General features: G+C 42.9%; 1 protein-coding gene across 4 annotated transcripts in view; it reads left to right on the forward strand.

Annotated features, from left to right (window-relative positions):
- CENPF (centromere protein F) overlaps nt 1-14,956 on the forward strand; it is a 153,232-nt gene that overhangs the window by 33,619 nt on the left and 104,657 nt on the right. For all 4 annotated transcript variants that reach the window (XM_033936676.1, XM_033936675.1, XM_033936678.1 and 1 more), the window contains exons 2-5: nt 67-261; nt 7,869-8,065; nt 9,392-9,501; nt 13,249-13,340. In XM_033936676.1, the coding sequence (XP_033792567.1) occupies nt 100-261; nt 7,869-8,065; nt 9,392-9,501; nt 13,249-13,340 (561 nt within the window). In that variant the 5' untranslated portion in view covers nt 67-99. The remainder of the gene's footprint in view (nt 1-66; nt 262-7,868; nt 8,066-9,391; nt 9,502-13,248; nt 13,341-14,956) is intronic.

A 14,956-nucleotide genomic window follows, 5' to 3' on the forward strand; every position in this document is an offset into this window, starting at 1 on the left:
ACTAAATCTCATCTATTTGGACAAAGAAAACCATTGGTGATTTTATAATGCTTATTTGATTTCTAGGTCTTGGCATGTTTGACTAATTAAGTCAATAAAATGAGTTGGGCTGCAGAAGCATGGAAAGAAGGGCTCCCTACAAAAGCCCTTCAGAAAATTGAAGAACTTGAGAAACAACTGGACAAACTGAAAAAAGAAAGACAGCAAAAGCAGTTCCAACTGGAATCTCTAGAGGCAGCTTTTCAAAAGCAAAAACAAAAGGTAAAAAGTTGAACAGTGATATTTATTGGAGAGTATTAAACTTACAGGGTTTTTATTCATATCACCTTGTATAAAACATTGAAGCAGTACTTATACAGCAGGGCACTAAAATATGTTCACTCTTTACAAGAGGTCTCTTTTTATTCAAGGAATTTACACAATATGAAAGAAACAACTTCAATTATTGTATATACTAACATAATTACTATAATCCTAACCAGAGCAATATTCACTATCGCAATGCAATTAAAACTAGAATGAACACGATCCACAGTTGTAGCCTCACATTTTCTTATTCCAAAAGCAACTGTTACCTGTGCGTAACAATCATTTACCCCCACCTTTTCCATTGCCTCACATCCTCTACTACGGGCAGTCCCCTATTTAAGAACACCTAACTTACGTCGGGCTCATACTTACGAACCAGGGTTCTGCTTCATCCTTCCTGTCCCAACATGCCCCTCTTCCTCTCTTCTATGTCCCAATGCGCCTCATGTCCTCCCACAGGTGTTACCTCCTGTGGCTGGCTCCCTCCTCCCTGCCATACTTCTCTTCTCAAAGCAGTGGTTCCTACACGTGGTCTGTAGCTGACTCAGAAGCCTTCCCTTCCTGTCACAATTTGCCCCTCTTTCTTCCGTGTCCTAACGCGTCTCTCATCCTCTTCACTTGACTCCCTCACGTGGTGTTACCTCCTCTGGCCGACTCCCTCCTCCTTCTTGTACTTCTCTTCTGAAAGCCACCCGCAGCTGACCCGGAAACCTTCCCAAGGAGGCTTGCAACAGTTTGGGAGGCGGAGTGGTTAACAGCTTGCTAGGACAGGATGCAGGAAGGATTGCTTCTATCCCAGCTCACTGCTGGACCACCAGGGCTTAAAGCAGGCCCGTGGGAGGCCCGCAACGGGTCCGGGAGGCAGGAGGAAGGTTGGGTGGCTAACAGTTGGTCGGGAAAGGACACAGGAAGAATCGCTTCTGTCCCAGCCCACTGCTGGACCACCAAGGTTTAAGGGAGGCATCGGAGGCTGGGTGCAGAGCTGTGCAGGAAGGGAATGAGGGCTGGGTGTATGGCAGGGCAATTGAATATAAACCCCCCTGATGGGGAAAAAAGTTTACCTTGATTTATAATTAGATCAGTTTATATTTGAGTACCATATAAGGTAGATCGAGGGAGTGAGCTAGATATAATTTACTTAGATTTCAGCAAAGCCTTTCACACATTTCCTCATAGGAGGCTCTTGAACAAACTTGAAAGTAATTAATATAGAAACAAATTTTTTTCTAGAGAAAGAAAATGGTAATACTAGAGGGCATGAATTGAAATTGCAGGGTGGCAGACTTAGAAATAATGTTAGGAAATTCTTTTTCACTGAGAGGGGTGGTAGATGCCTGGAATGCCCTCCCGAGGGAAATGGTGGAGATGAAAACAGTGACGGAATTCAAAAAAGCATGGGATGAACACAGAAAATCTCTAATTAGAAAATGAATGGTATAAAACAAACTAAGGCCAGTACTGGGCAATCCGGCAAGGTCTGTGTCCCATATATGGTGTTTTGGTTTGGTAGAAGCTCCAGTGACAGGATAGTTAGGATATGTTGGAGTGGGTTTCAATGGCTCCAGCAGGAGATGCCTAAAGACAGCGCTGGACGCACTTCTGTGGTCTTTTGCCCAGAAATATTCAAGAAAAGACAATTTAACCATTAATGTACTGTATTATATGACTATTGGGCAGACTGGATGGACCGTTCAGGTCTTTTATCTGCTGTCATTTACTATGTTACTATGTAAATTTGTTCAGGAACAAGGTTTCCATCAGATATCCTTTTAGCAAATTTATCAATGTAACTTTCAGCTCCCTCATCAGTAGCAGCTTTTTTACTACAGATTTTGAGATATTTAACACCATTGGTGCTTCTTAAATATCTGAAAACAAAAAATAGAGTGGCAAACTAATCGCTCACATATAGAATTTTGAACAACTCAGAGATTTTTATTGTGTCAGACCAAAACATCGGGCCAAGCTTGAGAGTTAAATGGCTGAAATTGCAATCTCAATCACTGCACACTATTTTATGCCAAAAAATTCTTTAAAGTTTGAAAGCATTTATCTGTGGATATATTTCGCTTCACCAGAAATCTACAAATTAAACACTTATTTTCAAACAATAGTGGAAGCACTGATATATCTGTCATGAAGTGTAAATCAAAGTGGATTCCACCCGCACCTAATGATCCAGCCGAGATGTTTCAACAGTGCATCATGAGAGATATTAAACAACTGGAGGAAAATCATAAGAAAGCATTTTATAATTTAACAAAGGAAGCACACAAGGCTGTCTTCTATCTTTCAAATAACACTGACATCATTATTAAACCTGCTGATAAGGGTGGAGGAATTGTATCCTAGACAGAGACAAATATATCCATGAGGTTGAAAGACAGGTGTATGATGTAACGTATTATTATATCTTGAATAAAGACTCTACTGAAGCCTTGAAAAATGAAATAGATGGACTCACATAGATAGTGATGGATGCTGGCTATATTACTTCTAAAAAAAGGGAATTCTTATTTGAAAAGAATCCAGTTGTTCCAACGATTTATATATTATCTAAGATGCACATCACAGATCCTCCTGGTCGACCCATCATATCGGGTAATAATTCAATACTGGAGCCTTTGTCAAAGTTCGTGGACTTCTTCCTCAGACCTTTTGTATCTAAAATTGTGTCATACGTCCGTGATTCATCACACATGATTAACCTGCTAAAGAACATCTAAGGAGAATTCAGTAACATAGTGTTAGTTACCATGGATATTGATGCACTAAATTCCACAGCTAGAATCTCTCAAAATAGTTGGAAAAAACATTGAAAAGACGTCAGACAAATAGAAGAATACCAAATCACTTCATTTTAACTTTAGCAACAATAGCATTAACAAGTTTCAAGTTTATTAAAAATGTGTTGTACATGCAATGTCAAATATTTCAATGCGTTTGACAATTTAAAATTAGGAAACAAACAATAAAACAACTTTATACAAATAAACATACAGTGTATACGTACAAATAATTACCAGTACAAAATGAAAGGAGGGTGAACTACAATATTTAAAGAAGATAGAGATACATTTAGGGGAAAAAACCAACTGGAGGGTAATAGAAATTAATCTTGAAAGCATGGCTAAACATGGAAAAGAGGTAAAGGAGATTACGATCATATAACTACTTTCGTTTCTAAGAAGTCTTTCTCCAGCAGATAAGCACAGCCATGGGATCACCAATGGCACCAAACCTCGCTAATCTGTATGTTGCTGAATTTGAAGTCACTCACCTAAAGCAAAACCCTTTCTCGGATGATATTCTTCTATACAAGACAATATTTTCATTTTATGGAAAGGGAGTATCGATAGTGAAAATGGTCCACTCATGGATGAACGCATGTGATCCGCATCTTAAGTTCAAAATCCAATATGACCTCAATGAGATATCATATTTAGATATTAAACTAATTAAAAAACAACACTGACTTGAAACAACCATCTATAGAAAAGAGATAGATAGAAACACCTACTTCTGTGTCGCCTGATAGACCAGTATAGTTCAATCTTCACAGATGAGTTATATCTCACTGTGACCAGTAGGTGGAGACTGAGACCAAAAACTTGTATATTAGCTGGGACTCCCCCTCCCCAACTAGTGCTGCTTAATCTCTAGCAGAGTGGTAAGACTAATTTAGTTCCCCCTCTTAGGGCTGTTGGAATTTGTTTTAGGACTCCTGGGTCCTCTTTAGTACCAGGCGGAGCTTGGACGGGTCCTGTTTGGGGATCCGTCTGACCTCGGGGGTGTTAAACCCGGTGGGTTGTATTCTGGGTCCCTCCCCCCACCTTCCTCCACCACATTTTTGTAGATGTACCTCAGCTGGCAGGCTGGCCACTGATATCGGTTAAGCCTCTGGTTAGAGAGCCCGTGGAGTCTGTTCTGGGGAAAAAAAAAAAATCCTGATGCTGTGCTGGTCTAAAGGGCTTATTTCCCTTTAAAATTGCTGTTTTTGCTTTGTTTTCTCATCTAACCGGAACTTTTTTGCAGCTAGGGCAGTTTTCAGCACAATGAGCACTTTGAAAGGGAAAAAGTGCTCATTGTGCTCCAGACGCGAGGTACTCATGGCCGGCCTGTGCAAGCGTACAGGCGCGGTGGTGGGGGATCCTTGTCGGCATTGGGTGCCGGCGATCAGAGAACCCCGCTGCAAGTATCTTGCGAGTCGGCTTTGGATTGCGAGGAAGCCCGGACTTACCCCAATGCCCACGCGGGGGGTTCCCCAGCTGCTGACGGTCAAGGTAAAAAGGATTCCCTTACCGCTGGAGCGGCTGGGGATTCTCTTCATCGGTAGGCTCCTTGGCCTTAGTGGTATGAAAAACCCAGGTTTCTCAGACGCTACAGGACTCTGGAGCTCTGATTTTAGCGGTTTCAGTCCCAATTTCAACGGGAAACACCTCCATTTCTGTATTCTCAGGTGACCTTCCCCCTGGATTGGAGAAACAGGGGCAAGGTGGTGCTAGGTCCCCTAATGTGGCAGGGAGTCCCTTGGGGCCACCGGGGGTTTTCCCCCCCTGAATTTATGTTGGCACTTTGCAAGGCTTATGTACTGGCGGCTGGAGGTTCAGTTTCCAATCTGGGGGTCTCGCGGGGGGAGGGGTGGATTTGCTCTCGACGTCCTCTCCGGTTCAGCCCCAGACAGCGTTGGTTTTGCCCCCGCTACTCCTCTCTCATTCAAGCGGCCGCATGTCTCTTGGGACGAGGATTTTGGTCAAAAGGAGCAGGATGTGGTTGATGAGGACCTGGACCTTTGGGGAGATCTCCAGGATCCTCTTGGACGGTTGCATTTTGCCTGCGATGGGTTTGAGTGCCTGCCTGCCGGCAAAGGTGCGTCCATGGTGCACATTTTTAATTGGGATGAGCTTCACGAGCTAATTCTTCAGGTCTCCTCTGTTAAAATTTGAGGAGACTGTGTCGGAGCCCCTGCGTACAGTGGACAGCTTGCTCAGGGGGATCTGCTCTGTTTCCCACTCTTTCCCTATGCATCAGGATAGTCGGGATATTATGCTCGCACAGTGGCAGGTGCCAGAGGTGCCCTTTCACTTTACACGTTCAATGGCCCGGAAGGGGATCAGGACACTCTGAAGTTGCTGGTGGCGGACACGGTGGTCTCAGCCATCTCAAACTGGCATACTGTGCCTGTAGAATTTTCTTTCTATTTAGCCTATAGACCGGTATAGTTCCCCCACCCTATCTATCTTTATGCGGTGATTGCGGGTTTTGCTCGTGTGCAACTTTTGAATTTTTTCTGCGGGTTCTAATATTTTGCTAGGGCTGGGGAGATATAAGAACAGTGGCTATGGCTCAGCTGGCTTAGCTGGTGAGCTTGGGAACATTTTCACTGCAGGATTTTAGTTCTAAACTAAGTTTATATACCGATCATCTCCACGGATGTGGAGCTAGGCACGGTTTACAAGAACTTAAAATATAGGAAGAGAAGGAAAAAAAAAGGTTTACATGAACTTATATATAGAAGAGAAGAGTAAGGGGGGATAGAATTACATTTTAGTGAAAAGCCATGTTTTCAGTTGCTTGCAGAATAATTGGAGGGAGCCCAGGTTCTGCAGCGGGGTAATAAGGTCATTCCAAAGACCTGTGATTCTAAAGAGAAGGGATTTTCCCAGTTTGCCTGCATAGCGAATACTGTGTAGAGAGGGGAAGGATAGTTTATACCTTTGGGCAGGTCTGGTAGAGTCAGGACTCGAGGAGTTATAAGATAGTGGGGTTAAGGGAGGAAGGATGCCGTGAATGATCTTAAAAGCCAGGCAGGAGCATTTGAAATGGATTCTGGAAATCACTGGGAGCCAGTGAAGTTTGGCTAGGAGTGGGGAGACATAGTCAGATTTGCATTTTGCAAAGATCAACTTGGCTGCAGTATTCTGGATTAGCTGGAGTCTTTGAAGACTTTTTTTGATAGGCTTAAGTAGATGGCATTGCACTAGTCTAGTTTGGAGAGGATTATGGATTGGACAAGGACGGCAAAATGTTGTTGGCGAAAATAGGATCTTACTTTCCTCAGCATGTGGAGGCTGAAAAAGCATGATTTAGCCAAGGAGTTGAGATGGTCATTGAGGGAGAGAGAAGAATCGATAATGATGCCAAAGACCTTGCTTGAGAACTCAAGCTGCAGTGCAGCGCCTGAGGGTAGTGCGAAGAGGATGGGCAGGTGTTCTAATTTTGGGCTGAGCCAGAGTAATTTTGTTTTTGATTCATTCAATTTCATCTGTACCGAGAAGGATCAGAAATGGAGTCTCATTATGCAAGCTGTAATGTTCTCGTGGAGGTTGGTGAGGTTCTGGTCTGTCTCAAGGAGGACAAGGATGTCATCAGCGTATGTGTAGATTGTATGTGTAAATGTGTAGTTCTATACATGTTCCAACAGTTGTTACCATGAGTTTGTTGTTTTTACCGTCCTGTTAGGAGTGTTTTTATTCTGTTAGTTTTACTAGGTTCTGCTTGGCTATTCAGCAGACTGGATGGAAAGGGGGAGTCTCACCTAATATACAGTACCCTGATATTCGCAGGGGTTCCGTTCCTGGAACCCCTGCGAATGTAGAAAAACCACGAATACGATTTTTAACAGGGGAGACAGGAGAGGGCAGCCAGAGCGCCGGCAAGTGAAGGAAATCACTTGCGGTATGCTCCGACTGCCTCTTCCTGTACTAAAGTCAGGCCTCACCAATCAGGAACTGCATGTCAAAGCAGCTCCTGATTGGTAAGGCCCGACTAATGCAGGAAGAGGCGGTCGGAGCATACTGAGAGTGATTTCCTTCACTCGCCGGCGCTCCAGCTGCCCTCTCCTGCCCGATCATTCGTGGTCGGAAAATACCGCGAATGACTGGGACCATGAATTCGCAGGAGAGCACTGTATAAATTTTTGGTCTCAGTCTCCACCTGCTGGTCACAGTGAGATATAACTCATATGTGAAGATTAACTATACTGGTCTACAGGCTAACAGAAAGAAAATTAGCAGGTAAGAACCTAATTTCTCCATTTCCGTTTAGTTTTCAGTGGTCAGGAGTTTTTCAGTGTAGTGGGGGGAGCACAAGGACTTGTACATGTAGTGGGGGGTTCCCCCCACCCCTCATAGCGCTAATGTTATGGGTTTAAAGTGGCGGGACTAGCGGTGTGCATACGTCCTGCGCGCAATTGTCAACGTGCCTTTGTCATAGGACTTTTGTCCTGCGCTCAATTGATGGGTCACCGTCAAAAAAGGAAAGGAAAAGATCAGGTGTAGAAAGAGAGCATGAAAATGAAATTTTGCATGGAAGGGAACCAAACAAGGGAAAACAAAGGGCCAGAAGATCCCATGTCTTCTGTCCAGTGCACAATCAAAAGTCCATGTGAATAAATACCCTAACACTTGTAAGCTGTATTTTCACAGTTTGGAGAATGCATAATGGGTATTTTAGCAATGGCCTTGGAAAGCACTTCAGCTTCAGGTTCAAATGTCTCCCCAAGGATCGCTGGCTTTAATTTGCTAAACTTTTAAAATGAATGTTGTCCTCCTGATTAGGTTGAAAATGAGAAATCTGAGGTAACTGCACTGAAGAGAGAGAACCAGAGCTTAATTGAAATATGTGATAATCTGGAAAAGAATAAACAGAAGATTTCCCATGATCATCAGATGAAGGAATCGCAGGTTAACTACCTTGAGGGGCAGCTCAGCTCAAGCAAGAAGGTCATTGAAAAACTGGAACTGGAACTCAAAAGGTGAAGTAAGACTATTACTATATATACTTGAATATAAACCTAGATTTTTGGGCAAAAAATGGGGGCCTTGGTTTATATTTGAGTCTTCCCCCTCTCAGACCCATCGTAGGCCTCTCCCTGGGCCTACCTGGTCCAGGTGTTAACCAGGGCAAGAGTAATCCTGCCCTATGCAGTCTCGCTACTCAAAATTACTGGTATGAATTCCCCCAGTGATTGCTGTTTATTTACTGCCTTTTCATAAAGAGATTCACTCAAAGTGGTTACAATACATTGAATAGTAATCAGGTACTCTTAAGTATTTTCCCTATCTGTCCCTGCAGGCTCACAACCTGGGGCAATGGAGAGGACTAAGTGCCTTGCCCAGAGTCACAAGGAGCAGGCTGGGATTAAACTCACAATCTCAGTGTGCTGAGGCAGCAGCTCTAACTACTAGGTCACTCACTCCCACAGTAACCTCACAAGACTGGCGCAAGTTTTGTTTATATCTGGATGGGTTTATATTTGAGTATATGTTGGAACAAGGGCTGAAATGATTATGGAAGACCATAGTATTGTGCTTTTGGACAGGCTATGAGATTTTAAAAGAGCTACTGAGTGGCAGCACCCTGAAGTTGTGGGTTCAAACCCACGCTGCTCCTTGTGACCCTGGGCAAGTCAATTAATTCCCCCCATTACATTAGATTGTGAGCTCATCGGAGTAGACAGAGAAAAATGCTTCAGTACCTGCTTAAATTCATGTAAACTGTTCTGAGCTCCCTTTGGAGGACGGTATAGAAAATTGAATAAATAAATAATTGGGATAGCTGCAGTTACTGTCTGCTGTTGCACGAACTGGAGACCAGAGGGCAGTCCTGAGCTAAGAAGGGAAGGTCTGAAAAAATTATGTAAATGAGACTTCCTACAAGCAGTTTCGTAACCCACTTGTCCAGGAATAGAGTGTGGATTTACAAGAAAGAAGATTAGCAAAGGTAAGAGCCTAATCTTTCGTTAACAAATTGTGTTAACCAATTCACAAGATTTAGTGGTATTGTCCTAAAAAAATATGATGGACAAGAGTCAAGTGCACAATACTTTTTAGCTAACCTTTTCAATATTTTTTAAATCATTGATTTTTATCCACCCTGGTTTTCTGTGTATAGTACTAACCATTTATATTTGAAAACCTTGAACATCAACCTGACTTCTGTTTTGCTCTGTTTTGTAACTTTGTTGGTTTTTAACCACACAAATCCTGGTTTTAAACAGCATAATCTTATGAATATGCTCCATTAATTAAAAAAATGAAGATATCTTTGATCATTTCACCTTTTTTATTTTGGGAAACAGGTACAAATCTGATCTTGAGAAGAGCCAACAAACTTCAGGGGACCTATCATCCTGTTGTACACCACAGAAGAGTTTCATTGTTACTCCTTCACCTACTCAGACTCACAATGGTAAATGTAAAGTTTTGTTCTGCATCACCTGACACATTTATTTTCAGTAAAATTGCTACAATTACTATATTTTCTGCACTATAAGACACACCTGACCATAAGACGCACCTAGGTTTAGAGGAGGAAAACAAGAAAAAAAAATCCTGAACCAAATTGTGAACTAATATATTTAACAGAAGGATTAGTAGCCAAATTCCTCACCAACTATCTCGAGGACCATAACTTACTCCATCCCACGCATTCCGGATTCAGAACTAACTTCAGTACAGAGACACTACTAGGCTCCCTTATCGACACAGCAAGACAACACCTCAGCATTGGAAAAAAAATGCTGCTCATACAGTTGGACCTGACGGCGGCATTTGACCTGGTAGACCATAACATCCTACTGCAAATCTTGGACTCAATAGGCATCTCAGATAAAGTATACTCATGGTTTGAAGGTTTCTTAAAATCCAGAACATACAAAGTAAAATCAGACAAAGAAAAATCCAAACCTTGGTCCAACCCCTGCGGCGTTCCACAAGGGTCCCCACTGTCCCCTACTCTCTTCAACCTATATACGGCCTCTCTTGGCGTTTACCTGAACAAACAAGGCCTATCCTCTTATAGCTATGCTGATGACATCACCATCCTCATTCCTTTCGACCAACCAATGCTCTTAATGTCAGATATACTATACAGAACTCTAGCTACAGTTGCGACTTGGATGTAAGACCACAAACTGAAACTCAACCCAGACAAAACTAAATTCATCCTCCTAGAAAATAACAAAATCCCAACCATAACCAACTTAGAAATCAACTCTATCAACTACCCTTTGCAAACCACCCTAAAACTTCTAGGTATGACTATTGACAGAAGCTGCACCATGCAACCACAAATTAACAAAACAATACAGAAATCTTTCGCAGTTATGAGAAACCTTAGACAAGTCCGAAAATTCTTCGAAAAAACACAATTTCAGCTCCTAGTACAATCTCTAATCCTAAGTATCCTAGACTATTGCAACATCCTCTACCTCCCCTGCCCTGCAATAATGATTAACTACAGACAATTCAGAATACAGCTCTGAGACTCGTCTATTCATTGAAAAAACATGATCACATTACTGAGGCATTCATCAATTCTCATTGGCTTCCAATCCAGGAAAGAATACAATTTAAATTCTACTGTATACTATTTAAAACTATAAATGGAGACAGCCCAACCTACCTAAACGACCGCCTCATCCAAACCACCTCTACCAGGCATAGAAAAACACACTTACCCCCCAATCAAAGAAGTAAAACGGAAAAAACTATACAACGGACTACTGGCCACTCAGGCAGTGAAGATAGACAACCAAGTCTCCAACCTATTGACAACAACCCCAGACTACAAGATGTTCAGAAAGGAAATAAAAACTATACTCTTCAAGAAATCCCTTAATAAAGCTTAACATCATGATAAAGCTTAACCCCCCTCTTACCATCCCCTCCCTAACCCCAGATCCTACTTTTACCTCTCTTGGAAACCTTCTCTGATCTAACGTTGTAACCCTTCTTCCATAACTCTTTTTGTAATCCGCTTTGAACCGAAAGGTAATAGCGGAATAGAAATCTGTAATATAATGTAATAAAATATACCAGGCTCTGCACAGTCCCCCTCACTCGCTGCTGGGCTCTGCACTCAATCCCACACTCCTTGCCAGGCTCTGCACCCTGTCCCCCCCTCTGGTGATCTAGTGGTAGGCCCGAGGCAGGAGGGATCTAATTTACTGCCCCATGCATGCTGGTTCTTGGATTCTGAATTTTTTACACCCCCCTCCCCTGTACCTTTTTTAATCCTAGTGGTCCAATGGTGTATCAGCAGAAGCTCCTGCCCTTCACTCGCTGGACAGCTGCCTCACCATATCTCATGGTCAGCGGCGCACAAGGCAGGAGTGAGTTTTTTGCGCTCCAGCCTGGCCCCGCGCCACTTCCTGAATGGCTGCCGTCAGTTCTCACGAGAGAGTTCTGCTGAGTGTTGGTCCCTAAGGTTTAAGGCAGAACAAAATGCCACAATCTATACCTGTGTTTATTAGTTAAACAAATCAGTATAGCCAATACATGTGCAGAACAAATGAATGAAGTGGAACAGTGTATTAAATAAAGACACAAGAAATGTGTTACTACTGATTTTATCTATCTATCTATCTATATATCTATCTATATATCTATCTATCTATATATATATATATCATATATATATGTATATATATATCATATATATATGTATATCATATATCAAGAATACTTCTGTTGTGATAAATAGGAGTCCGTACTTTAGCTATTGATTCCCACTTCCCTCAAAACTGCATAAGGATATCACTTTAAGAACTTGAACCTTCTTCCCTTCTGCTCCATCCTCAATTTTTCTTTCTGAAAGCAAACTCAGAAACTGTGTTCTGATCTGCTGCGCTTTTTGTTATTTTTGGATATTTTTCCTTCAGATTTTTTTATTTCCTTGTTGACTTTGAGGCTCGGAGGTGTCCTTCTTAGGCTTACTCAGCCAGGGAATAGATGCAATCCTGTGTGGAAGTCCCAGTCCTGTCCTATGCTGCCTATTCACAAGCCCCTATAGGCATTCTATTACATAAACATAGGAGTCTGTACATTAGGTGATCAAACAATACGAACATACGTACGAATTGCCGCTGCTGGATCAGACCAGTGGCCCATCATGCCCAGCAGTCCGCTCATGCGGCGGCCCTTAGGTCAAAGACCAGTTCCCTAACTGAGACTAGTCTTACCTGCGTACGTTCCGGTTCAGCAGGAACTTGTCTAACTTTGCCTTGAATCCCTGGAGGGTGATTTCCCCTATAACAGCCTCCGGAAGAGTGTTCCAGTTTTTTACCACTCTCTGGGTGAAGAAGAACTTCCTTACATTTGTACGGATTACGGGTATCGATTACATCTTTCAGCTCTTTGTCCTTCACCAGTGGAGTATAGTGCCCTCTACAGTTTTTCCTTCTGCAAACGAACTGAGATATGGTATTCTGATCTGCTCTGTTCTGTTTTTATTATTTTGGGGTATTTTTCTTCCGTTTCTGGAGGCTTTGGTGCCTAGAGAAACCTATTTTTTTGGGGGGGGGTACTTTGCCTGGGAGAGGATACAGACTCCACAAGGGTGGGCGGCATCTCACAGGACAGCTCCAAGTGTACCTGTTGAGCTAGCCTGCTTTGTACTTTTTTGTGGCTCTGGGTCTGTTCCCATGGGAGTCTGCTCGCTTTCTGATTTATCAGAGGCTTGCGCTTAGGCTGTGGGGCACCTGTGTGAATCCCTTTGGGTTTCAGGGACACATTTGTGTTTTAATCTCCCCTGGTCGCACTGTAAGAATCTGGGGGGGGGAGTCAGTCGGTGTGAGTACAGCCCATTATTCCCTATGGGGAAAATCGGGGGGGGGGGGGGTTAGAAGAAATTAATTTTAAGGGTTTCTGGAGCTAGTTTCCTTTTATCTGCAATTTATGCAGGTTTATTTCTACTATTTTATAAAGGCACATAAGCACCTTTGTATCTTTATAAAATAGATTTTAGATCGGCACCCTTTTGCTCTCTTTATCCAGCTGACCAGTTATAAAATCAGTGTCCATCAGTGACTCTGTGCACCTACTTTGGGCAATTTTATAATAAGAGGCCACTTGAGCTTGTAAAATACTGTTTCTTACATGTTTAAGTCCCTTTATAAAATTATCCTTCTAGTGTTTAATTTCAATTTCATTTTAGATTCTAAATTTGAAGATCTACAAGAAAAATATAATAAGGAAATTGAAGAAAGAAAAAGACTGGAAGCAGAGCTGAAGATCTTACAAATTAAAGTAAGCTCTTTTCATTTTCTTTTACAGTTGATAAGTGAAGTATAGTTCTGCCCTGTTTGTTATCTAGTTTTTTTATACACATATTTATCTTGCTTTTGTTTTTTTGGATGATGAACTGTCTTAGGATGAGCATTCAGCCAGGATGAAGGTCTTCAGACAGAAGGAACTTGCTTTGTTCATTTTCTAGGTTTCATAAGACATCCTTAGGGAAGATGGAAGAAGCTCTGGAGGGAGGCCTTATCCCGGAAGGGGTCATGCAGCTACTAAATACTTCCATTCTACAGTAGACTTAAAGTGAAGTGTGGTTTTGGCTGAGTGGAAGACCTCTGATGAGACAAGTACCATATATATTCGAATATAAGTCAAGACACCCATTTTTCCCCCCAAAAAGGAGGAAAAATGGTTGACTCAAATATAAGATGGAGCGTAATATTCAAGTGCCCTGCCCTGCCAGGATCTGCACCCATCACCCCCTTCCTCCCTCCCCTGCCAGGCTCTGCAGCCAGCCCCCCTCTCTCCCTGCCAAGCTCTGCTGTGAGTTCTCGTGATCAGTTGGGCAGGAAGATCGCTCCTGCTCCATGCACCGACTGGCTACCAGGGACCTGAAAAGTATGTGGGAGGGAGGTGTGGTTGTTAATTTCTACAGGCACAGGAGGCAGAAGGGATTACTCCTGTCCCGTCCACCATGAGGTGGATGAAGAGTAGGGGGGAGGTAGAGGGTTACATATTAGACCAGGATGTGAGACAGGGGAATCCCTTATGTCCCAGCCCACCGCTGGACCACGGTCTTGTGGCAGGCCCTGTGGAGGCCTGCACTAGGTCCAGGAAAGGGAGGGAGGGTAAGCGATGGCAAACTGGGCAAACTTTATGAGAACTGGTTTTGTCTGGCCATTCAGTCATCTGTCTCTCTGAATTATGTAGCTTGAATCTTGTCACACTGGGTTCAGCAGTGTCCAGAGTTGTTCAAAATCAGGCAGCTTACCTGTTGGATGCGATGAATGACTTTTCCTGGATTTCTTTGATGTAATGACCTTTGTTTTGGCATTGCAGAGGTGGTTGTGGCTCCTTAACTAGGTGGCAGATATTGCCTGTAAATACTGTCTTGTCAAACTTCCTTTTCAGGGGAAGTTAGTGCTTTTGGGAACATCTGGGAATGCTGGCCAAGGAATTAGGGGGAGCAAAGCCCAAGAAACTCCAAGGATAAGGACCATTTAGCCTCTAAAATAGCTAGAAGTCACACTTGGTCTGAAGATTTCAGGTGTTAATGTCTGGGAAAGCAGTCATCCTAGATATTGAAGAAATTCCTGATCCTTTTTTGGAGCCCAGTGTTGCAGATCACTGTATTGTTATCTGCTGTGAGTGAGGGTGCTGTGCAGCTCGGAGGTGGGAGAGAGGAAGACATCTTGACTGGTAAGTACTTAGAGTCTTGGTTATAATAATATATCATTCCCATTATGTTTGGCTGCAAAGCGTCGGCGCTGCTGATCCTGCCCATCTGGAAGTAGACTTCAGCTAACCTTAAGCTCTTTCACTGAAGATTGCCACCGTTGCTGACCCAACCCATTTGGAAGTAGACATCGTTAGCTACCTCTAACTTTATTGCTCCTTGTGGCACA

Source organism: Geotrypetes seraphini, chromosome 3 (assembly GCF_902459505.1).
Source record: "Geotrypetes seraphini chromosome 3, aGeoSer1.1, whole genome shotgun sequence".
Classification (NCBI taxonomy): Eukaryota; Metazoa; Chordata; class Amphibia; order Gymnophiona; family Dermophiidae; genus Geotrypetes; species Geotrypetes seraphini.